The sequence below is a fragment of the Neofelis nebulosa genome, chromosome 2 (assembly GCF_028018385.1).
Source record: "Neofelis nebulosa isolate mNeoNeb1 chromosome 2, mNeoNeb1.pri, whole genome shotgun sequence".
NCBI classification, from domain to species: Eukaryota; Metazoa; Chordata; class Mammalia; order Carnivora; family Felidae; genus Neofelis; species Neofelis nebulosa.
In genome coordinates, this window is record NC_080783.1 from 169558700 (window position 1) to 169585591 (window position 26892).

Sequence of the window (26892 nt, forward strand, 5' to 3'; positions counted from 1 at the left end):
AGGCAATCCAGTCAGAAGAAACTGCATGAACAAAGGTGCAGAGACTGAAGTAGAGCCAGATATTTAGGGAATTAGAAGCAGGTTGTTGAAATAAGTGGAGTATAAAGTAGGGGGTGGGGTGGTGCCCTGGGTAGCTCAGTTGGTTGAGTGTCCGACTCTTCAACTCTTGATTTTGGCTCAGGTCATGATCTCGCAGTTCAGGGTTTGAACCCTGCATTGAGCTCCGTGCTGACAGCGCAGAACCCACTTGCGATTCTCTCCTCTCTCTGCCCCTCCCCTTGGCTCTCTCCCAAAATAAATAATAAAAAACTTAAAAAAAAAGATAAGTATTTAAAGTATGGGGGTAGGGATAGGTGAGAGGAATCAGCAGAGGTAAGCCTATGGAGAACCTTGATCATCAAGCTAAGAAGTGTGGTGCTGGTGTGGGTGAACATTCACATATGGAAGGCCAGAACGGGTGTGGGCTGGTTGAACAAGATCTAAAATCTCTAAAATATGCTTTCCCTACAAGCCTGCCAAAGTACCTATGATTTTTTTTTACTATAAAGCCCAAAGTAATAATCATATTAACCAAAACCAGCTGTTACTTCTTACTCTCCAATTAGTTTATCAGATTTGCTAGCCAGGTCAACTTTCACAACAACCATATGAAGTCATTACCCTTTATTATCTCATCTTACAAATGAGAAGACCAAAGCACAGATCGGTTGAGTCGCTTGCTCAGAGTCACATAGAATGTAGGTAGCAGATACAGGATTCAAACTTAGTTACCTCTGTCCCAGAGTTTGTTCTCTTAACTGCCATATTATCTCAAATCTGTCTTCCAGTTCACTATTTCCCTCTTCAGCTGAATGCATCCACTGTTTAACCCACTTGATGAACTTGTAATTTCTATAACTCTATTTTTCAATTCCAGAATTTCTACATAGTTATTTTAAAATCTACTTTTAAAAATCATTCTATCTTGTACTTGACCTATGGCTTCTATTTCCTCATCTCCACAAAAAATTTTATGTATGTGCATATGTATAAAGTTTCCCATGAAACTTAAAAAAAAATTTTTTTTTAAATTTATTTATTTTTGAGAAACAGAGTGAGACAAAGCATGAGCAGGGGAGGGGCAAAGAGAGATGGAGACACAGAATCTGAAGCAGGCTCCAGGCTCTGAGCAAGCGGTCAGCACAGAACCTGACGTGGGGCTCCAACTCACAAACTGTGGGATCATGACCTGAGCTGAAGTCAGACGCTCAACTGACTAAGCCACCCAGGTGCCCCCCCCATGAAACATTTTTTAAATGTTTATTTATTTTGAGAGAGAGAGAGAGAGAGAGAGAGAGAGATCGATCATGAGTGGAGAAGGGGCACAGAGAAAGGGAGAGAGAGAGGGGAAGAGAATCCCAAGCAGGTTCTGAGCTGTCAGTGCAGAGGATGATGCAGGGTTCGAACTCACGAACTGTGAGATCTTGAGCTGAAATCAAAAGTCACAAGTTTAACCGACTGAGCACCACTCAAGCTCCCCTCCCATGAAACTTTTTTTTAACATTTATTTATTTTGAGAGAGAGAGAGAACAAGCAGGGGAGGGGCAGAGAGAGAGAGAGAGAGAAAGAGAATTTGAAGCAGGCTCCACACTTTGCGTTGAGCCTGGAGTGGGGTTCGATCTCACAACTGAGATCATGACCTGAGCCAAAATCAAGAGTCAGACGCTTAACCAACTGAGCCACCCAGGCACCCCTCCCATGAAATATTTTAAACATACATTCTCTCTCAAATTGGTCTATTGTCTTTAGTTTCCAAGTATGAGCTTTTCCATGTGTTTTGTCTACTGGCTGTTGCTAATGGTGGGCTTCTTTTATTCTTCTCTTGCGTGTACTATAATTTTTAAAAGTAAACTTAACATCAGTAGGAGTTTGCCGGTCTTATTTAGTCGTTTTCATTTTAGAACTTTTGTTTTTGGTGGGAACGCCACATGTACTGTGATGGTGAGACAGTTTGTGAGCTGGTTTTAGGTTGTCCCCTGTCAGGGTCTCAGAGTTTAATCAATTCCAGACCAAGTTTTTACATTATCTTCTTGGTTTGTGGCTTTTATACTACATGAGAAGAACTTCAACCCCCAACCCCCATACAGCACAGGTTGGGGCTTGTATTTCCTGTGAGTGATCCCAATGTCCCAGGGTGGTTTGTGGACTGCCACACATATCCTCAGCAGAATTCTTCTTCTTGCATGCTTGGTCCGGTCATCCCTCACTAACAGCTTAAGCAGTGAGGTGGTTTCCTATGGCATCAGTTCTGATCCCCAAAGGGTATTGAAACTCTAGCCCCTAAAAACCATACTCATTGCCCATATTTTTATAAAATCTTTTAATTCCTTCTTGCTGATCATTGCTCTACCATTGAGTTTGCTCTTCTGGCACCTGGAGATTTATCTTTTTTGTGTGCCAGCCTGGCAATGATATTTTTTTTACATTGTATATTTTCATCAGCATCTCTCTGTAATCAGGGGGGAATGTGCCTTGACAGCTCAATCTATCAAATTGACCAGAAGGCTTTGATTATACATTTAGATACCAGTCCTTTCCACTTGACTCTGTGTTCACAGAGGACAGAGACCTTTGTCTCATTCATCTTTCACTACTAATTTTTCAGACAGTGCCCAGACCAGAATAGGAAGCAAAAAAGATTTGGCTGATGAATAAAAGAATTAATCAGTTCTCTCTCACTCTAGATGGGAATGAAAGACCATATACTAATTATCTTCTAGAGAAATATGATACCAAGAAGCTCTGGAAAGCCATCCATGCCCTCTGGAAGGCTCATGTTGAACACACAAAAAGTTTGCCTTAGTCCAGCTTTGTAGCAAGTAGGTTCACTACTATTGACACTACTTTCTTGAAAGGCAACCACTGCTAATTACAGTCCTGGTCTGGTAGAAATTCAAAGTCTGGCAAGCTAGATTCTTGACTGGTGGCTCTGCTGCCTTTTTAGCAGATACTGATGTTCTTTTATAGCCATAATTAGAACCTGATCAACAACATGTAGTGTACAATGATATCATTTTTACTGTTGGTGCCATAAAGAGCTTGCCGATTAAGTTCACATTGTTTTTAAGTAGGCTCCACACCCAATGCGGGGTTTCAACTCATGACCCTGATATCAAGAGTTGGATGCTCTACCGACTGAGCCAGCCAGACACCCCAAGTTCACATTCTTGAAAGCACCTTGCACAGTACTTGTCACATAGTGAGTACTGAGTTAAGATTTAGTGTGTTTTATGTCTTCTTTTACATTAAAAAAAATGTAAAAATATTTGTTGAAAATCTATTGCCTCCTAGGTATTGTGCCTAGTGCAGGACATGGAAGGGAATAATATACAGTCCCTGCTCCAATCCTAAAGTAGAAAAAGAATGTCCAAAGTAAATTTAACAATAGAAAATTATTCTAAATGTCCTCCTACTTAAAGTGAAAAGATATTTCACCTTATCCTGCCACCCTAAAATGCCTAATAAAGTATAACCATCAGAATATGGGTTACCTGGTTGACTCAGTTGGTTAAGCATCTGACTCTTGATCTCAGCTCAGAATAACCTTGCCTATTACTATTTTATAAGGTTCTCTCTCCTCAGAGAGGAAATACAACTCGCAGTGAACACATGAGCAGACAAAAGAGAGCTGATTATAAAAGGCATCTGACATAAAGGACAATGATTTTTGAGCTTTTATCACTATAATCCCAGAACCTAGAATCATGCCTGAAGTAAAGTAGAATAAGCTTGCTGCATGTTTTGCACATATATATACAGAGGTGTCCATCCACATATATGGCCTAAGTTGTCACTCATTATTCCACACATTTATTGAGGATTCCTATGAACAAGAGTCTGTGTTAGATTTTGCAATGGAGACAAAGAAAAAAGAACAAGAACGAGAATAAGATAGAAATCCTACTTACAAGGAGCTTTCAGGCATAAGAATGAGACAGACAGGTGTATAAATCACCATGATATAACACAGAAAATGTTAAGAACAGAGAAAAGGTCTATGGGAGTTACAAAGAAGGAAAGGCCACTTCCTGCTGAGGGATTAGATAAGACTGTGGCTAATATAGAATGTGTTGTTTTCAGTCTTGAAGGATAAGTAATTTGTGGCGTGCAGAAGGGAGAAAATGGGCACTGGCAAAGAAAAAAAGGGGTGATTCAGATGGAAAGAATAGCTTAGGCAAAAGGAGAGAGGCAGAAAAGCACAGGGTATATAAGAAGAAATATAAATTTTGCTGGAGATGCATAAAAGGATATAAAGGGGGCTAAAGAGAAATAAGGCTAGAAAGGTAAGATGAGCCACATTGCAGGGGCTTTGAAGGTGTCCTGATTTACCATTCCAGAGCACAGGGTCTCTATCGAGTAACCAGAGCTTAGCATATGGTGGAGCTTAATTAATACTACAACAACTTCATAGCAGGAACCTGTTCCCCACGTGCACACAGGAAGCTGCCATCTGTACGCACAGGCAATTACAAACATTCCAAATACTCTGCCCTGAACCCTGCAAGCACATCAAATACTCACTGTAAAAGGTCACCCAGCAAACAGCTCTGATCAATCCTGGCTCAGGCAGAATCAAATCCCCTAAATAAGATCCACTAGATGCAATGTCAGGAAGGTCAGAAACAACCCTATTTCACATCTTGAAGCGTTTTTACCATATGGAACATTTTAGAGGAAGAAGGGAAAGGAAAGAGGAAAAAAAAACCCTCTCCAGAAATCATAGAATTCCAAGTAATCAAATATTAAATAATCACAAAGTAAGCAAGGGGTTTATTTTGGCCCCCACCTCCTTCTAATGATCTACAAAGCAGCTGATTTCAAAGAAGGCCATGCCAGGATTAAAAATGGAGTTTCACGCCTCCCCCCTCCTCCTCCCCAGTGCATCCCCATTGTGTACCTTTGTCGAGTTCACTTGAAATGTTCCATGATGAGGTAGGCACTAACTCAGCAGTGACTGACATCTCTGTTTCTGGAAAGAAAAAGAAGGGAGGGGAGAAAGACAAGGGTGATATTAAATATATAAGTAACTTATGGGCTGTTAGAAGCATTACAGGAGATTTCCAAAGGCACTGCCTTCTGAGAGAGACCACTGCAATCCCATAGCTTATTAAACTGAACAGCCGCTCTGCTTGCCAGGCAGAGGCGCCTGCATTACAGAGTCTATCCAGATGAGCAATCTGTAGGCCAGATTCAAAGAGGTGTTGTTGGTTTTTTTTTCTTTAAAACATGGGCTTGAAAATTAAAATACAAAGATTTCATTAACAAAACAAACTAAACCTGCAGAAATGACTGAACGTTATCAAACATCAACTCTTCCTTTTCTTGTTAGAAGATCACTCTTAGACAATATATTCAATAGTCTTTCCATGAAAAATGAGAACTAAGTTTGCTCTTTCTGCTGATTTCACTTGCTGTGTTTGTGAATTGATAGCGTTTCTATTAATGGAGAAATCTATTTCTCTACATTGAAACTTAGAGTCAAGACAAATGAAAGCTAAGTTTTTGAATATGAGAGTCATGTGAGGTAACTAAACTCCAAAGACAATTTTCAAAACCACCATAAATTAAAGCAAACATGCAAATCAACAACAGAAAGGGCATAAGACACTATGAAGATTTAAAAACTCTACAGCAGTAATAGACTGTAATATACAAATGATGTTTTTATTGTTGTTTTTGAAATTTTAAGCCATGATGATGTCATGCACATTTTAATAGGGTTGCATTAACTTCCCCTTAGACCACACACACACACACACACACACACACACACACACGTACTTTAGTACATACAGAACTTTAGTACGGAGCAGAATCTTGGAGAACTCAGTGCCTACAACATTAGATAATGACACCCACATGAATCCATTTTCCTTCCTTCAATCTGGTACAGACATCATTAATCAATTATGGCTCTTTTTGCCTGTTAAACCTGAGATCTGCCTTAGAGTCTTTCCAGTACAGTGCTCTAGGTAGACACTAAAAATGGATCTGAAATGCAAGGTGAACTTTTTAGTAAGTGGAAGAACTGGGATTCAAATCCAAGTCTGTTTCTATTGCCTACATATCTCCTAGTAGCTCATGCTACCTGGTACTCAGGTCTGTGAAACCTGATGTGTTTTTCATCTTACCTCTCTCTGGCTTCACCTTTTACCTAGATAAGCACACTTTCTACTGTTTCCTTATTTACTGATAGGGCTTGGCTGCCACTTGGCCATAGAAATCACACACCATAGTCAGTGAGCTTTGTCAAGAACAGGATGTTTATCCACTGAGACCTTGCAAAGACCCACTTCTAGTTTGTCTACTGGGTCTCTGATCAACCTGCCACCTACAGCAGAGACAAAAGGGTTGTTTGGTTTGTGCAGACCTCCTTGACTTGCCCTGTCCCAGCAGCAGGTGGGAAAGAAAGTAGACAAACCACGCATACCCTTCTCAGTGCAAGTGGCCCCAGTCCCCTCCTATGTCCTGAGCTAAAAATGGCACAGATTCTTTAAAGGGGACCTGAAGTCAGGTGCACAGTATGGCAGGAACTTCAAATCATATAAGATTGCAAAATATGAAAAGAAAAAGAAAACAGCATCCCAGGTGGGAAAAATGCTTAACACAAAACCACAGTAGAAGGCAGGGCTTCTGGTATTAACCACTTGTCCTAGGAATGGGTATTTCATGCAGGTGACTTCATAAGGAAAAGCTAATTGTCTGTATCTGAGGGCCCTCCATGAAGGACTCCAACCACAGCTCCGCTTAACCCTGTTCCTGTTGCCACCTACTTCGGCTCTTTGAATAATGGCCCCTTGTTTGCAGTATTATGAACTACTGTGGTTCACCTTCCAAAAGGGCTCATCAAGCACTCCAATACCCAGACTTCAGGGAGCTTGGGAAGAGAAGCATGGCAGCCAAGGCAGCATTTCAGGCAAAGAAGCAAAAGGTGGGGAAGTGGTGGGATTAAGGCAGATCTTGACGGCATTTACATTCAATATTTTCATAGCTTCATCTTACTGCTGCTCACAGTTAAACTGCCAGAAATAAAGGTTTCATTTTACAGTATTAATTTTTATAGAAAGTTAGCTCTATGTCCCTTGGTTTTTCTAACCTGACTTTGAATTGCTGATTGAGTATAATTTGGGACCGATGACAAATGAATAGTTTCTTGGCACTGCTAACAGTAAAATTATTCCCCATGTGTCCCTGGACACTAATTACTACTTGGTTCTTAGACTATGGCAAAGATAATTTCAATTCGCAAGCTCATTTAGTGATTGTGATGATTCTGAGGAATTCTGTACTCGGCCTCAAGATCTATTCCTTCAGATAACCACATGTTCAGCTTCTCGATAGAGTGATAATAAAAACAGATAAAATATTTTAAAATATAAATAACCTTCCTAAAAAATATTATCTTCCAAGGCCATATATTTTAAAAGAAAGGGTGATTATTTTATGTGAAAATAATGTTTATTTAATGTTAGCAATTAAATGTTAGCAATTCTCCCTCACACACAAAAAAAATGATGTTTAAGAAGCTTCCCCTCCCCCAAAAGGAAGATTGACTTATATGTGAGAAAATTCAGTACGTCTCAGCTTTGACTCCATGGAGTCAAAGGTTAGTAGTAGCTTTAGAGAGAGACACAACCATCAGCCTTGACCATGTAGGATCTCCACTAATGGATTCAGCTTCTTTCCTACCTCCTCATCATGGCAAAAGGAGGAGATATTTCCCAGGACATTTCGTACCAGACTAGCAACATCTCTTTGTGTAAGAGTATTGTGGTAAGAGCAAATTAATATGCACCAATTAGTAGATAGTTGAATAGCTAAATTACTAATTTTGTGATCATAAGCAAGTTATTTAACATCTTTTGACCTCTATTTTCTCATCTGTAAAATGGGGACAATGAAAGCCACCTCACAGGACTGTGGTAAGGATTACATTAGATTATGGTCCAAAAGGGTCCTGCACAGTGTCCAGCATAGAGTGAGCACTGAAGATCTTTTGTGACTTCCTCTCTGTCTAGTAAGGCAGATAATAGCCATCCTCTACGTGGACATACTCCTGTTAGCTGCTACTTCACTGTCGAGGTTTGAAATAACACATTCTCCATGCTTTTAGAAAAGACTCTGTATTTCTCATGCCTTACTAATCTAAGCCAATCTTTTCATTTTTGTGAGGTTTTCCCGAATTGGTCACCAGTTCTCTTAAGAACATAAGTGTTTTTATGTACTTTTATCCAATTTAGGCAAATCAAGCATGTTTTAGAAAACTCCAGCCCTTATCTTCCCTGACCCCTGCAGGAGGGCAAACCATTCTTCTCCCGATTTAATCAATAGGAGCTATTATCTTTGCAGTTTCACTGATGATTGACTTCTTGGCACGGATTCTGCAAACCATAAGGTTTTGGTATTTAAGCCTGAACAGTGGGAGTGTTATTTGGAGGAAAGGAAAAAAAAAATAAGCCTTGAATCCTCCTTATTGATAAAAGCCTGTGCTCTCTGAAAGGATTACTGGTTCATCTCAGCAGTTGGCAGGTGGAGACCCAACGTTCACAGGATGTGGAAGCTCTTATAAGAAGCACCCAGCCATGCCACATCCTGTATCCTGATCCAGGGATACGTGACGTTACACAGACATAAACCAGCATACTCCAGAGACTAGAGGCCAGCCCAATGGTCACAAAGGCCAAGTGTGAGGGAACAAATGTCTATCCCATGGCCCTCCTTGACCAGAGACCCCGAGTCCCAGAATGTTGTGTCTGGGTGTGCCTTAGCTATAATTCTGTTTTTTGCACCCACAAGATTTTGTGGGACATTACAGGATGTAGGGGGAGAGAGGACAAGAGGACAGGGCTCTAGGCCCTCCTTCGTCAGGAACAATTTTCTGTTTCTCTCTTTTACGTATCAGATATTGTGGAAAAGTCTTCGATGCTCTAAACCAAAAACCAACCAACCAAACATTAAGCCTCTAATATGGTATGGTCTTCTCATTTTACAGATGAAGAAAGTGAGGCCCACAGTAGTCAGGTGATTTGGCGAAAATCACAGAAGTTCTAAGTAGAGCCAGGCCTTAGAAATGGCTTAGAAATAAACGCATGCTGCCTTCTCTCTGTGATCCATTTTCTTCTGTCTGTGCCTCTAAGCTGTGATATGTACCCTTAGAAGCTAAGTTCAGAGAGACACACAGGGCATTTTCAAACAGCCAGGGTCAGTCCCACTAAACAGGCACACCCTTCTTCTCTGCTTATGATCACTGGGGGCCAGGGGAGGGTGGGAAGGAGGTGGGCAAGCTGATGGCTTTGAGTTGTCTGCTGAAGGCTCTTAGCCATGGTTGCTTCCTGACTCCAGTGCCTCAGTGGAGGAGAAGCCCATAGCCAGGTATCACCAAAAGTACCTATTTGGAAAAGTAACAGGCAGTTTACACTCTCTAACAGCACAAGGGGGTTAGTCAGCCAGGGCGTTGCTGCAGCTCTGGGATCACAATCACCCCACATCTGGGATCCTGAATGAGGGGTCCTTCCACTCTGGGGACTGAACTTACTGAGAGAGGGAAGTGAGAGCCTTTCTCACCCCAGGTGGGATAGTCAGGACTGGAGAATTACTATGCTCAGTGTCTACAAGGACCTTATAATCCTCGGTGGCCTCAAATTTGGATTTCTGATGTAATCTTTAAAGGAAATTAACAGTACAGTCACAGAGAGAGAAGAGGGCACAATTTTGCCACCTTAAACCCCCTGCTCAGGAACCCAACCACACCACCTACACTGCACTATGAAAACATATTTTTTAAATAAAACCTGTAATGACTTTGTCGATAGCACAATTACCATAGAGGTGGCAAAGCCATAAGCTTGTTGAAGAAAACTTTAAAGTATACTGAACTTTGTAGTATTATTCATATTTTTATATAGAGGGAATTGTAAAAAGCAAAATAAAAAAAATAAGAAAGATAAAAAAGGTGTCCAGGTTTTCTTAATGTGTAAGGGGCTCAGAGATCTTATCAAAAATCCATAGTTAGATACCATTACTATCTCCATTCTAAGATTGAAGAACCTGAGATTATTAAGACACCTACTTGCCTACACAGCTTGTTAGGATAGAGGCAGGAATTCTGATCAATCTGAGCAGGGCGTCTGACAGCAGAACCAGAGGGTCTCCAAATGTGCCAAAATCAGGGGAGAGTCGGGGGGGGGATCCTAAAAGGTGTATCCACTTTCTCTCTGGCTTAAGCCCCCTTCAGCCACAGGAAACCCCTGTGAACTCTAAGCGCTGCAGAATACCGTTTGAGACCCTGTACCTGAGACCACACACCTCCTCTCTATCAATGCCTGGTTTCCTAATTCTAAAACCCAAAAGGATAGTAAGGACCACGAGGGGAGGGGAGGAAATACTCCTTGACTCACCCTTATATGCCTCTTTTTTATTTGTACAGACTATTTCCTTCTTTAAATCTGTTAAATTAATATTACGGATCACATGCACTTCTTATATTTAAAGGGATTATGCTACACAAAGCACCACAATGACATACATGTCCTTCAAAGCCAATAAAAGTAAACTTGAGGGGCACCAGGCTGACTCAGTGAATAGAGCATCTGACTCTTGATCTTGGGGCTGTGAGTTCAAGCCCCATGTTGGGCATGGAGCCTACTTAAAAAAAAAAAATCTTGAAAACTATCTTACTTAAAAACTTTTATATTTGGGGCACCTGGCTGGCTCAGTCAGTTGAGGAACTGACTCTTGATTTCAGCTTAGGTCATGATCTCACAGTTTGTGGGACTGAGCCCCATGTCTACCTGTCTGTCTGTCTGTCTGTCTCTCTCTCTCTTAAAATAAATGAATAAATAAGCTTTAAAAAACTGTTATATTTGGGCTCTCTTCCATTGAACTCTAGAGAGTCATTCATTCATTCAATACACATGTATATTAGCACTTTCTGTGTATAAGAATTGGGATGAAAAAGCTTGTCCTGGTCCCCAGCATTTTCAAGAACTCAGTCTCAGGAAAGAAAGTACAGAAACACAATTATAAACAGCATGCTAGGGTAACAATAGAAACTGGTAGAAATGGCCTTCTAACCCCATAAGCCATTCTCCCCACCCTGCCCCAAACAGGCTAAAAACATCAAGACTACTGAATAAAATATCACACACAAAAATATAATGCATAGCTGAGGTTGAAAGGGAAGAAATTCTCAGGTGCCAAAAAGGAAGAGAATGGTAAGTGAAAGCTAATGTGGGAGGTGCCTTATAAATACAGACCATCTGAGCTGGGGTCTCAGTTTCAAGGTTCATTTGAAAATGAAAGATGTGTGGATAAAGAAAATGTGGTATATATATACACACACACACACACACACACACACACACACACACACACAATGGAGTATTACTCGGCAATCAAAAAGAATGAAATCTTGCCATTTGCAACTATGTGGATGGAACTGGAGGGTATTATGCTAAGTGAAATTAGTCAGTCAGAGAAAGACAAAAATCATATGACTTTACTCATATGAGGACTTTAAGAGACAAAACAGATTAACATAAGGGAAGGGAAACAAAAATAATATAAAAACAGGGAGGGGGACAAAACAGAAGAGACTCATAAATATGGAGAACAAACTGAGGGTTGCTGGAGGGGTTGTGGAGGGGATGGGCTAAATGGGTAAGGGCATTAAGGAATTTACTCCTGAAATCATTGCTTCACTATATACTAACTAATTTGGATGTAAATCTTAAAAAATAAGAAAATAAAGTTAAATTATAAAAAAAAGAAAAGAAAATGAAAGATGTGGCCAGAGAGAGATCTGGGTTCTTGCTTAAAGCCTTTACTAGAGCCTGGGAGACCATCCCTATCTGTGGGAAGGGCTGAAAACACTTCCTCTAATGGCCTAGAGAAACTGCTATACCCTTGCAGTCTAGGAATTAGAAGGGGGAGGAGGCCACATCTCCAAAGGAAATCAAACGGTATGTAAAGACCGGAGAAGTCCAATGTACCCTTCACCCAGTTTCTCTCCAGGATTACAGCTTGTAGAATCATGGTACAGCATCACAATGAGGAATTTGACATTGTTACCATGTGTATGTAAGTTCTATGTCATTTTATTACATGTAGATCCATATAACCACCTCTTTAATCAAGACAAAGAACTATCATTACCACCAAGATCTCCCTCATGCTGCCCCTTTATAGTCACACCCTTCCCCCAAACATTCCTAACACTTGGCACTTGCCAATCTGTTCCCCATCTCTATAATTTTGTTGTTTCATGAACAATATATAAACAGACTCCTACAATGCCCTTGAGATTCACTCAATTTGTTGCATGTATCAATGGTTTGTTCTTTCTCATTGCTGAGTAGTATTCCATAGTATGAATGTACCACACTTTGTTTAACCACTGACCTAGGACATTTGGTTGTTTTCATTTTCTGGCTACTAAAAATAAAACTGTTATGTACCCATTCACAACCGTTTGTGCTAAATTCTTTATTTCAGTAAGAAGGAAGGTGAATCTAGAAAGAAAGAGTTATATGCAAGAAGCAATAATAGGCAAATAAACTGGAAAATATGTTGAAAATATTAAATAAGCCTTGATTCTAAAAATAAATATGTGATTAGAAGTACAACAGGGGTGCCTGGGTGGCTCAGTCGGTTAAGTGTCCGACTTCAGCTTAGGTCATGATCTTGTGGTTTGTGGGTTCGAGCCCCGCATCAGGCTCTTTGCTGACACCTCAGAGCCTGGAGCCTGCTTTGGATTCTGTATCTCCCTCTCTCTCTGCCCCTCCCCTGCTCCCACTCTGTCTCTGTCTCTCAAAAACTAAAATGAAACGTTAAAAATTTTTTTAAAAAATACCACAGAGGTAAAAGAGGGTTCCAAGTCAGCATCGAGAAGGAGTACATCCCCCAGTTTAGGGAGGGGGAACCCAAGGATGGCTGGTGGCAAAGTCTGTTCCACTCTGACAGAAGGTCTGGGTGTTGGAAATTCTATGGCACATTCATGGAAGTGCATGTAACTCAATAATGGTCATACTTAATTGCATAGTATCAACTTTTTCCAACAAGTAAACAAGTAGTAATTTCAAAATCTAGGGGCTTCTAGTTTTGTTTTTTTCTTACAGATAAAAAAGCAACATCCCAGCTAATTACTGGTGAGGCAGGATCTTCTTAGGGTCAATGCAAGTCCTAGGAGAAATTTCAAAATGGCTCAAACCTTGATTTTCCCCAAGAAGTTCAAATGACTGGATCCAAAGTTAGCACTTCCTCACTCACCCATGGTGCTGCTCAACGGATGCTTAGTGGAACAAAAGAATTGGTTTATTTCTAGCTTCAGAACAAGATGGCAAAGACATAATAAAGAAAAGGAGGAAGCATGCTGAAAAATCTTTAACTCAGAAAATGGTCTTATCAATCTATGTAGGTTTCATTTCATTTTCTTTCAGGTGCTGCATAGACAACTCAGATTCCCAAAGACATCAACAAACTTCACTTATTTGTTCTGGTTTCCACTTCACTGCTCTTCCTTATAGGCTTTTCCCCTCAAAAGTGCCTCCTGGCAATTTTTTCTTCCTCCCTGCTGTGTTACCTGTACTTGTCTTTGGTGTTTGCCATTTAATCTTCCCCCTTTGTATGGCCCATGCACACTTTCGTATTCTATTATCAATTTTGTAAGAAAAGTCTATTACCCTGTAATTGTCTTTGGTCAGTTCATGGTCTTCTGTCGTTCAGAAGAAACAAGAAACCCAAGAAAGAGGCTTTCCTAGCTGCAATTCCATGACTCTCGACTCTTACAAAACAAATGAAGTCTAGGTTAAGTTCCACACACAATAGGAGCAAAGTTAAGTTGTGCCAGGTGACCCCTAAACAGCGTATTAGCATACAGTTTGGAAAAAGAGAGGGCCACAAAGGATGTCTTTAAAAACTCCTTACAAGGGGCGCCTGGGTGGCTCAGTCGGTTGAGCGGCCGACTTCGGCTCAGGTCACTATCTCGCCGTCCGTGAGTTCGAGCCCCGCATCGGGCTCTGGGCTGATGGCTCAGAGCCTGGAGCCTGCTTCCAATTCTGTGTCTCCCTCTCTCTCTGCCCCTCCCCCATTCATGCTCTGTCTCTCTCTGTCTCAAAAATAAATAAACGTTAAAAAAAAAACTTTAAAAACTCCTTACTTTCACCTGGAGTTTAATGTTATTAAATTTGTTTGTTCAATGATTCCCCCATTTATTCATTCAATAAATATTTCTTGAGCACTTACTCTGTTTCAGACCAGCTAAGTGCTGGCTGGGTGCTAAAGATATAATGAACAAAATTAAGACCATTTCTTACTTCACAGAACTGTGTGGTAGGAACACATAGAAGTAAACTAAGCGGGGCACCTGGGTGGCTCGGTCAGTTGAGCCTCTGACTTCAGCTCAGGTCGTGATCTCATGGTTCATGAGTTCGAGCCCCATGTCAGGCTCTGTGCTGACAGCTCAGAGCTTGGAGCCTGCTTAAGATTCGGTTTTTCTCCCTCTCTCTCTCAGCCCCTCCCCGGCTCTCGCTCTGTGTCTCTCTCTCTCTCTCTCAAAATAAATAAACATTAAAAAAAATTTTTTTAAAGAAGTAAACTAACTGTTAAAATATAGTATGATAAATACTGTGTATGTGTGGTGGAAATGGGGATGGGGGTAAATGGAACTAGCGGTCTTGAGGGATCGTTCTGACCAAAACCTTTGGTGATAAACCTTACATGGTTTATGGAGAGCCAGATGTTTAGATGCATACAAGGATCCTGGATAATCTAATTTCCTCCTCTGAATAAAACAGGTATGCCCCACCTGCCAGAGTCCCATAACTTCCCTTCCCTGCAGAACTTGGCTACTAAAAGAAGCAGGGAATGGCTGTCCCAAGATCAGTGATTTGGCTTTAGCCCTGTATACTTCCTAAATTGATTCTTAACAGGGACTGGGTCCTTCATGCTTTTATCTTCTTAGCAATGTAAATATCTGCCAGGAATGGAGGGTTAGTCTAACCTGTCTACGAGGTTCCAAATTTTCAGTTCCTTATAGCTTTCTAATTTACACTTGGCTCTGAAAAGAGAACTAACAGTCTATTTAACATGGTACTTTGCACAGGTTAAATGACTTCTGCTCCAGCCAGACCAATGAGGAAATAGAATACATACAACAGAAGGTTTGATGCACAAACTTCATCTCCTTGAAATAGTGTAATGCTGACATTAATAAAATCTTTCTTATGTTTGAACCTCAAATAGGATACTTCTCTGTTTAAGTCACAGCAAAACAACCATGCAGTGCAACAGGAAAACAAAATCTATCTACTAATTCAGTGACATTTGGTTTCTGTTGAAGAGACAAAAAAAATTCTGGAATTACTCTAATTTTCTACTTTATAATTTGCACTTAATTCTATGGTCCATGTATCCTTTGGCCATCAGTGAGTAAGTGCTCATTCTTTCATTCTGATTAGATAGCAAACTTCTTGAGGGCAAGGATTATGTCTTATGCTTCCTTTGTGCACTACCTGGTTTCTACACAATTCTGAACAGGCTAGATGGGAAACAGCATAGCAGAGGAATTAAAGGTATCATGTTGATTGAGGGTCAGACATGTTCAAATCCAGGCTCTGTCACATACTAGCTTATGACCTTGGGCAAATTACTTCACACCTCTAAACATCAGGTCCTCATTCAAAAAATGGATACAATAGTAATGGCATTGCATTGTGATGAGGATTAACTAGGAAAATATTTGGAGATGAGTTTGGTGTCCAGCAAAAGGTAAACCTTCAGCAAAGTAGCAGATATCACTTTTAGTTTTTTTGTTGTTTTTTGTTTGTTTGTTTTGTTTTGTTTTACTTGCCATAGGTACAGCTTGAAGGCTATTTAATGCACTGATTCCCAAACCCAGCTGGGAGCACTTTAAACAAATCCAGATTCTGGGACCCTATCCCTAAATTACTAAAGCTCCCAAGGTGGGTCTTAGATAACTACCCCAGCACTAGTCTTCTATAAATCACCGGTTTAAGGAAACTCAAATAATGATATGCCTGCAAAAAAGTGAAAAATACAAAAAGGTTTAACTGAACAGATAAATTTAATGTAATTTAAGAATCAAGGGGAAAAGAAGCTGGCAGACAAACGTATCTCATATTTGTTGTAAAATTCCAAAGTGGTCAGCAACCTCAATATTGAGACAGCTCAGTGAATATTAACCAAGAACAAAATTGGTACCTCTTGAATGACTTTCAAATCCAAGTATTTATATTTAACTTGAAGGTTCTCCTAACTGGTTGACCAATGATTCAGCCAATTAGACTTTTAGGAGAAAAATTATCATCCTACAAAGAACGAGGCAGTATTGTCCCAGCCAGTATCTGTGTTACATAGGATCTCAATGGCTGGGCATTCTGTTTGTAGATGCCACAACGGGCACGCTCTAAATGTATGCAGTCACCCTATCCTAGACATAAAAGGAGAAAAAAACAAAAATGCTTTTCAGCTTTGATTCTCAGCCACTTAAAGCATTTACTAAGAGAAGCCCACTTTGGATGCAGTTGAAAAGGCTATGAAGATTCCAAGCACCTTACAGTAATACGAGTACCTTGTATTTAGGTAGCTCTCTTCCTTTCAAGAAAGTCTGTACACAGAACAGACATGAGCTCATGACTCCACATGTGAAGGATCAAGGCTCAAGATAATCATACCCTGGTTGGAGTTGAAGAAACCCAGACTCGGCCAGAGAACTTGCCTAAGGTCCCCTGGCATGTCATCAACCGCCAGGAGAAGGTAACCACGGTCTCCCCTCCCCCAAACCTGGCTCCACGCAGGCTCTCTATTATACTGCCGGTGAAGACTCTTCCCCAGTTTTAAGGTTTTTGTTTTTGTTTTCCCTAATACCTTCCAGCACACTGTTAATTCAATCATTTCAAAGTTCCAAGGAGTGAGGAGTAAAATTTTTAACAAGAACTATTTTCAGAAAAAAATTTATTGAAAGTATAATTTGTACCTTCTGGATGGCCCTGGAAACCAAGTGTTTAAGTTAATGGGATTGAGGGACTCTTGGGTTGGTGGAAATTATTTTAATCAGAGAGGTAAATTTAGGAGGATTACTATTATCCTACAAGATAGTAAGACGGTTTTGCTCCAGCCATATTAGCCTGGGCGTGTAGGATCTAGATGGCTGGCAATTTTCAAATACTCTATTTGCCTCAAATTACTCCAGTTTAAAATGCTTTCACCCGTCTGGACTCGGTTTCCTGTACCATGTCATTGTTGATAGCCTAAGGGGATCAATAATTAAAATTAAATAGAGGGAAACATGATGCAGAGCCTAAGTTGGGACCAGAATCCCTTCCCAGAGCCTCTTAGTTCAATCTCTCCCTCTTCTGAGGTCCCATAGTGTTCTGTTTGCTCCCCGCTTAAGACACTTCACAGTTTGTAAGGTAACCCACAATTGTTTCAGCATGCTTCTTTACAAAAATTGCATGTTGCCTGGGGCATCTGGGTGGCTCAGCTGGTTAAGTGTCTGACTCTGGATTTGGGTTTAGGTCATGATTTCATGGTTTGTGAGTTCGAGCCCCATGCCAGGCTCTGGGCTAACAGCACAGAGCCTGCTTGGGATTCTCTGTCTCCCTCTCTCTCTGCCCCTCCTCCACCAGTGCTGTCTCTCTCAAAATAAATAAATAAAACTATAAAAATAAAAATAAGCAAATATTTAAAAATAAAAATTAAAAAAATTGCATGTTTCCTGTGGCTAGGAACGAAATCTTACTTATCTCTACACATAGTATCAACTATTGCGTTGCACACATAGTAGGCACTCAACAAATGTTTTCTGAATGCATAGGTGATATAATAGCTGCACTCTCCATATATTATTACATTTATTGGTATAAGGTAGTGTGGTAGGATGCAAAATGGCCAAGGTGCATTCCTCCGTGTCTCCACACCTTTTTGTAACTTTTCCCACGAAGAGATGGAGTCTACTTCCCTAACCTGAATCTGGGCTGGCCTTTGGCTAACAGAATGTGCCAAGACCTTGGCCCTGTCCACATGAAAGAACTACCAGCCAACACACTGACTCATGAGATAAATAAATGCTCGTTGTGTGTGGTCACAAAGTTTTGGGATGCTTATGTAGGATCATGTGTGGGTAATAGATACCCAATTAAAGATAAGAACATGAAGGCCCAGTGAAGTTAGGAACCAGCCTAAAGCCACAGAGTGAAAAAGCTGGGATTTGAATCCTCTTCCTGATTCTAAACCCCACATTATTTCCACTGAACAAGCTGACTAAATTTCAAATATTCCCATGCCTTCAGAAGTAAGAGACAAATGGGAGAGGAGCCTCCTTCCACAGTGAAGCATGGTGAAGAACTGAGTGTGGAAGCCAGCCACCCTCGTCGGACAAGGCTGTGTGTTGGTGGCTCACCTGCTCAGACCTAAGAGATGCAGAAGTACAGGATCTCTTTCACACAATGGTCTGGAAGGAATGATATTTCCACATCCACAAATCCAGAGCTCAACTTATAGCAACTGCTATTCAGAGTTGGAGATCTGGTCATTCTCACGTGCAACATACTGTTTTATTCATGTCTCTCACTGGAAAGAAAAATAACTTTGCACATAGTTAATTTTGTGACTGTTCGCTTCCACCATCAAGCCACCAGGACTGCTATGGTTTTCAGACCTCATGAGAACAGCTGGAGTTGGTTCCCGGGGGTTGAAATGTAGTTCCTCCAAAGCTGCGTTGGCATTTGTGGTTGCAGGCACGGGAACTTTTCACAGCAATGCGGGACCATGCTTTGGATTTGCCGAAGAGCCCCTCTTATGTGAAAAGGGAGGCTTTTTCTCCTCCAAGAGCTGTCAAACAGCAGCATCTCAGGAGCCCTTTCTAGTCAACCGCAGCGAACAAGAACAACCAATGCTACTATGCACATGATGGATGGGGCGGCCTGTTCGCTCATGTGTGTCACCTCCCAAGATGGGCTACTTGATCTCCGGCTGATAAGAGGATGTTCTTAATAGCTGCTTTGCTCGGAGAAGGTGTATACCTTCCCCACCAGGAATGCAGTCATCCGTTTCCAGTCAGGGATGATCAAGGTATTTGGGGCAATTTGTTGTGTCTGCTGGAACCGTTTGGGAAAGAGAAGCAATCTGATGGGTTCTGTCATGCTGCCTCTCCCTTGAGTTCATGGTCAGTCGAGGGCCCATGCTGTGACGTCATCTACTAGAAGGCCTTCCTCACAAGCCTGCTCTGCTGCCCTCATTTATCCTGACCTGCTCCCTATCCTGACCTTGAGGGGGATAAACCAAGTTTATCCTCAGAACATGGGAAAAATTTATGTGGCAATTTGGGAGTGAAAAGGGATTTTCAATATTTAACACCAGATTTAAAATCCATAAAAAGAAAGATGATAAATTTGATGGCATTAAAAATGTTCTACAAGGAAAAAAGCAAAAATAATATCAAATAACAAACGAGAAAGTAGAAAGAAAAAAATTGTTGCAGCTCAAAAGGCAAAGGGGTAGCTTCTATAATATAGTAAGCAAAAGTTCTACAAATAAGCAAAAAAAAAAAAAAAAGAGAGAGAGAAGAAGAACCCCAAGAAAGCAATAGATAAGTGGAAATGAATAGACAATTTACAGATAAGGGAATATATGTGGTTTTGAAATGCACCAGGCATGCATGGCATCATTCCAGATGCATATATGGAAAAATGCTAAATTCACTGACAAAATAAGAAATGTAAATTAAAACATCAATGAGATGTCATTTCCTCCCGATCAGATTAGAAATTTTAAAAGAGATTGATAACTCACCATATTGAGAGGGACATGGGGAAACAGGAACCCTTATACTGGTAGGAGTATAAGTTTGTACAACTTGGCAATTGGTGAAGTTTTAAATGCAAATGCCCTATGAACAGCTATAAAAGGGATATACAAAAGTAGGGAAATGTCAACATCTGAGGAGGAAACTGGGGGCTGCAAGTCAGAAATGAGGAGACTAACTTCTTACCGTGTATCCTTCTGTGCTTTAAAAGTTTTATAGCATGTGCAAAATGAGAGAGCTAAAAAAAAAAAAAAAGAAGACTTAATGATTACAACTTTGTATGATGAATGTTTCTCTCAAGGTGTGCCCAGCATGTTATGGTACTCCAGAGGAAGAGCACCTCATCAGAGTGGATGGGAGAGTAATAGAAGTAATCATCAAAGGTTGTCAAGGGATGTTGACTCTTGAGCTGAGTCTTCAAGGACAAGTAGACATTAGCTAGGCAGACAAAAGGCTCTTTTGTCCCAGAGAGCTGAGCAAATTTGGGGAACTACAAACAGTTCATTATATATTGCTGCACGTTCATTTTTGCTTCTTTTGAGTACTCATCTTTATATCCTCCAGGGCCAACACTCAATAGGGACCTGATATTTGCTGAATCTCATTGACTGGCAGGCAGAAGAGGACACCAGGTCAAGAGGCGCAGGACCTGCCTTAGTTGTTCACACAGTAATAAAAGGGAGCAGTGACAGCAATGAGCGGGAGGAAGAGGCAACGTGAGAGGAGGACTTCAGCAAACACAACAGTGACAGGACAACCGTGTTAGTCATATTTCCTATATCAATGATAGTGTGCAAAATACATTTATGCATGTTTTCACAAACATTTATTGAAAGGTTATTATCCCCATTTTCATTGTGACAAAACTAAGAATTAGCGATATGCCAAAAGTCGTTGCTCATAATGGGGCCAATTAAGACGTGAGCCCATGGTTCTGTCCCCTACTCTAGAGTGGCCTCTATTCAAACCATCACTAGTTTACTAGGACTTGTATATATATGCCATAGCTTTAAACACAAAATACTCTGAGCAGAAATCCACATGACATAATTAACCAATGCAGGGATTTTTTTTTTCTCTCCATTCTCTGGGCATTATAGGTATCACTTAGTACTTACATTTTAAATTCCAACATCTACAAGGGTTGTGGGTGTTTTGTTTTTTTTTTTAAGTTCACAAAACGAAACAAAAAAATACATCAAAAGAAATTCTCCCCCAAAATTGCAATGTTAAATATAATGTCAGGGAATTTTGGTCACACTGGACAGATTATCACATTCTCTGTTCACATTATCATATCATGTTCTCCATACTGAAATGTGAAATGTGGCAAGAAAGGTGAAACAGAGGAGAGAAGGGTCATCAGATTTTATGGCAATGATGTTGGTGATGGTAGTCTGGCTTCCCTAACACGCTTCGAGGTTAACAGCTATTGATAATCCCCTATTAGGGTATTCTTTTTTTGTGTAGACATCCCTCGGTCTTCCTTTCTTTACCTTAAAGAAACTCAAAAGCATTAATTCCTGATGTCTTTAAACTTCCCCAGATGGCAGATCTCAATGGGTATAGCAACTCAATCACAATGTAACAAAAGTGAAATCACAGATAAACCAACCAGAGCCTAAATGACACATGGGAGACAATGGTGACCACAGGCTGCCTCTCTCTGCCATTCATTCAATGGTGATTGGCTGGTTTTCTACACCACCAGCTGCAGAATGCTTGTGTTGGGTGTCATCACCAGGCATGCATGGCATCATTCCAAAGGCATATATGGCAAACAGGCAAACTAAGAAGGGCCCACATTGCACTGACTTTGCAAAATAAAACCTTATTTAACTGTATGTCAGCAATTTGGCAACCCCAAATGTCTGAAAAATGGTTGTGAACTATAGATCAATATTTTTCAGTGTTCTGAGTGGGTAAAATAGAAGTCCCAAAACCCATGCCATAAAGCTCACGTAGGTCAATTGTGAGTGAATCTACCGGTCTTTTCCTATAAAGATGGGGTTTTTAGCTTACACATAGTTTTAACATGCCTTTCAACTATAATAGTATCTTATGTTAGGAGGATTCTGGGTACTCTATTAAAATGCCAAAAAAGTGAGTTATTCCCCCTTCCCTGTCACTTTTTTGTTGTTGTTTTTAAAGACAGGAAGAAAATCTGGCTTTTACCTTTTTTTTTTTTTATATAAACACATGAGATGATACATGAGGAACTAGGTTTTCAAACATTCAGTTGAGTTGCTGGAAAAGAGTACCATTCGAGTATTTTATCCTTGACAAAAATACAACTTCCTTTCTCTGGAAAAGAGGTTTGGGATTTTGTTTTTCAGGGTAAAACCATTCATGATGAAACAGAGAAGTCTTGTAGGATGCTAAAGAGCTCATAAAAAAAAGACATTGAGATGAGTTAGGCATGTAAATCAGAAATATGTGGGATACTCTCAACTGCTCAGGTCCTTTCAAAAACACACCACTACTTCACTCTGTTCATCCTCCTAAGGGCAAATTTGGAAACTGGCAATTTAGCTTGGCATTGGAGAGTCAAGGAATTACAGGACAGGGTGGGGTGGGGTGGGGTGAAGCAAGCCCTCCCTAGACTTTTACGTCTGATGACCCAAGTTCAAAGTGCTCCTTGGAGTTTCAGCCAAAATACCCTCCCACCCCAGCCTTCTCTTCCTGGGCAAGTCTTCAGGTGTTCACTTCAACAATGGAAAAGACCTATATTCCAGCCAGTGCTCTCAAAGGATCCTGTGACTACGTCAGAATACATGGCTCCATATTTAAGAGTACACCACACTTTTATTTCAAAACACACAGCCCTTGTGCCCTCTGTTTGCTGGTGGGACCATGGAGAAGGTATATGGGAGTAGGGACTACCTGTTTCCTGTTAAGGAGCTGACAGTTAGGAAAGATAAAACAAATGGAGACAATTTGAAATGATGGAAGGCTGATTGCAAACTGAAAAAAAGCAAGTGCTATAGACATAAGGCATTCTGAGCAATGAGGAAGAAACACTGGAAAGAAATGAGGGGCAGCTTATTTTGTTGATTCACCAATATCCACACATCCATTCTTCCATATGGATATCGCTGTTAGGGAACAAAGCCAAAAAAATGGGAGAGATGATGAAATTTCCAGTCACTCTATTCTAGGAGACAAACTGCGGTCCAGCATCAGTTGAGAAACATGATGAGAGACCTAGAAACCACATCACTTAAGAAACAATGAAGGAGGGGTGCCTGAGTGGCTCAGTCAGTTAAGCGTCTGACTTCAGCTCAGGTCATGATCTTGCGATTGGTGAGTTCAAGCACCCTGTTGGGCTCTGTGCTGACAGTTCAGAGCCTGGAGCCTGCTTCGGATTCTGTGTCTCCCCCTCTCTCTTTGCCCCTTCCTTGCTTGTGCTCTCCCTCTGTCTCTCAAAAAATAAATAAACGTTAAAAATTAAAAAAAAGAAAAAAAGAAAAAGAAACAATGAAGGAACTCAGAATGTTTGGCCAAAGCAAGGGAAGACTAGCGAATAATTGATGGCTGTTTTCAAATATCAGAGAGGTGATATGTGGAAGAAAGATATGATTTATTCTGTGAGGCTGTGAAGAATGTAATCAGGACCAATGAATTGCAGGCAACTGTTACACAAGTTACAGAAGTTACATCAAAACAGGTTTTAACTGAAAATAAAGAAGGCAATCTAACAATCAGAGGAGTCCCCAGATAGAATGGACTGATCAATGACTACCCAAAAAAATAAAAGCAAATATTCACTGACAGCCTGCTATTTTCAGACACTGAGCTAAGTATTTTTTACAGGAATGATCTCATTTTATCTTCATTAATTTTATAAGGTTATCATAATCAGCAGCAGCAGCTCTTTATTTACACTTTACAAAAAAATAAACTGAGGCTCAGAGAAATCAATATGAGGCTGTGCCAGGTTTCAAAGCTAAAGTCCATGCTCTTACAATTATATTACAGTGTGTAAAAACAAGTTAAAAAACACAAAAGATAGCAAGTGTTGGTGAGAATGTAGAGAAACTGGAACCCTCGTGCACTGCTGGCAGAATTGGAAAATGGTGCCACCGTTGTGGAAGATGGGACGGCAGTTCCTCAAAAACTTAAATGCAGAATTACCATATGATCCAGAAATTCTATTTCTGGGTCTATACCCAAAGGAACTGAAAGCAGGGACTTAAAGATATATTTGTATACACATGTTCATAGCAGCATTATTCACAATAGCCAAAAAGTAGAAGCAATCCAAGTGCCCATTTTCAGATGAACTGATAAACAGAATGTCATATATATGTACAACGAAATATTACTAAACCTTAAAAAGAAGGGAAATTCTGATACATGCTACAAGGATGAACATTGAAGACTTTACACGAAGTAAAATAAACCAGCCACAAAAGGACAAATATGATATGATTCCAATTATATGAGGTACCTAGATTAGTCAAATTCATGGAGACAGAGGTTGGATTGTAGTTGCCAGAAGTTGTGGGGGAGGAGGGAATGGGGCATCATTGTCTAATGGATACAGAGTTTCAATCTGGAAAGATGAAAAAGTTCTAGAGATGGGCAGTGGTGATCACTACAAAACAGTGTGACTGAACTTAATGCCACTGAACTGTACACATAAAGATGGTTAAAATGGTTACTTATAGGGACTCCGGGGTGGCTCAGTCACTTAAGCATCTAACTTCAGCTCACGTCATGATTCCACAGTTCACGGGTCAGAGCCCCTCATCAGCTCTGCTCTGACAGCTCAGAGCCTGGAGCCTGCTTCAGATTCTGTGTCTCCCTCTCTCTTTGTCCCTCCCCTGCTTGTGTTCTCTCTCTCTCTCTCTCTCTCTCTCTCTCTCTCTCTCTCTCTCAAAAATCAATAAACATTTAAAAAAATAAAAAATAAAGTGGTTATTTATATATTACGCATTACTTAGCCACAATGTATTTTTTTTAAAGGAGTGAGCTGTCCATGGCTAGAAGTGTTCAAGCAGAGACTAGATGTCCATATGTCAGAGATACTGAGGAAGGGATTATTATTCCAGGAAGGGGCTGGTTTAAATAAACTCTGAGACCCCTTCCAACCCTAAAATTCTAGGGCAAGATAAGCACTTCATCAATTACAGAAGTAAAAAATTGTTTTATTTTTCCAGAAAAATACAGACTACCTTTTATCTTGGAGCTTCCCAGCCTAGACCCTGAGACGGCTGGGTCCTGGAGTTGATTTACAATCAGATTCTCTCATTGTTTGTAAAGCATATTACCAGAAAACCATTCCCAGCTCCATTTTAATGAGGACCAATTTGTTATTATTATTTTTTTTTGGAAACCTCTGACTGCCATTGTTAGAGAAAAGATACAAGAAAAGAAAACCCAGGTCTTGCAGTTCAAGAATTAATGAAGACCCTGAAACAATTATGCCTTAAATATACAGAGGTCTTCTTAATGTAAATAGACTGTATTTCACAGCAAATCTTCTTAGAACAAGGGATCCATTTCAGCATGACAGAGTGGGCAATGTAGCAGGGCTATAGTCTGTACTCAATTTGCAATTTTACTTCCGTTGACATTGACTAATGTACAAATAGCCTGGCTTAAAAGGCCTGGGAAACACTAGGTCACAGTGTGAAATATATGCTAATATAGCACAATTTATATAAAAATAGGGGAATGTAAATAGCTAACTGAAGCCAGAGGTAGCTGCTCTAGCCAAGTGAGGACTGAGGAACATTGATAATGCAAAGAGAATGTTGTTCTCATTAAAACCTCCAGGAACACTAACCTCAAATTTTCCTCTGGTTGAAATGCAATGATAAATTTAAACTGAATTTTTGCTGCTCTCTGCAAGCATGTGTGTCTCTGCATTACTGATCAGGATATGACACATTAAATAATCTAAATGAAAAGTCATGATACAAAGATTAATTAACATGCCCAGTCCCCAAATTGAGGAGCTAACAGAACAGTGGGGATAAGCTGAGAGCCCACATACCTTAAAACAAGAACAACAAAAAAAGCAAAGCGTGTTAAATTGGCAGGCAGCATGACAAAGTGGAATAAGCATGGCTAAAAACAACTGCTGTTTATTTAGTGTTTATGGGTCAGGCAAAAGAATTTCACACTCATTATCTCATTTAATCTTCATGATGTGGGTTAAGAACCAGGACAACATGGGATGTAATTCAGTCATTAATAAATTCCACTGGAATCATTCCACAGCAAAACCCTGGCTGACTCATGTATTAGCCCATTCTCAGAGTCAGGCAGCCTCTCATTCCCCCTAAGGTTCTGATTGCTTAGATCTGCATAACAGCGGTCAAGGTGGGGGGGGGGGGGGGCGCGGTGGTGGAGCAAAGGCAGAAGTAACAAAAAAGCTGTTGATGAATTCTGGGTAACTGAAGCTGAAAACCCAGAATTTAAACCTAAAGGTAAAGTTGAAAATTATGCATAATTTTTCAGATGGCATGGGTTTGGTTCCGTGCTTCCACCCATCTTCCATGTCATCGTTCACCACCATACGGCCAACACTTTTATGAACCCCGTGGTTAGAACCTTTGCTGGGCATCTATTGCACACGAGAGAAGTTCAAAGCCCTCAGCACGGCATGCAAAGTCATTTATAATCTTGTCTCCCATTACTCCATGCTAAATTACAGCTCCCCAGCCCAAACACACTCTGCCATTTCAATCCTTGACTCTCTTTACTGGGCTGCCCATTTCTTCCCTCTGCCCCTCCTCCCCATTCATTCTCTGACAATCAAATTGGAAAAGGGATCATGTTTGTCTTATCCACTACTGCAATTTCAGTGCAAGGAATACAGCTGGTGCTGAATAAGCATTTATGGAATGTCAGAATGAGAGAAAGACATAAATAAAGGAGGGAGGTAGAGAGGGGAGCAAATTTTCTCCTCTTGTCTTTCATCCTTCCTAAGCAGACACCATCCCCTTCTCTGAGCTGTATGGAACCCAGTCATATACCCCTTTATTCAGTTTTCAAGTTCATCTATTTCTATATTTTGTTTT

The 26892-nt window shown here is 40.5% G+C and overlaps 1 protein-coding gene across 2 annotated transcripts in view; it reads right to left on the reverse strand.

The window, feature by feature from the left end:
* Window positions 1-26892, reverse strand: part of ROR1 (receptor tyrosine kinase like orphan receptor 1) — a 399098-nt gene that overhangs the window by 165287 nt on the left and 206919 nt on the right. For both annotated transcript variants that reach the window (XM_058717134.1, XM_058717135.1), the window contains exon 2: window positions 4937-5008. In XM_058717134.1, the coding sequence (XP_058573117.1) occupies window positions 4937-5008 (72 nt within the window). The remainder of the gene's footprint in view (window positions 1-4936; window positions 5009-26892) is intronic.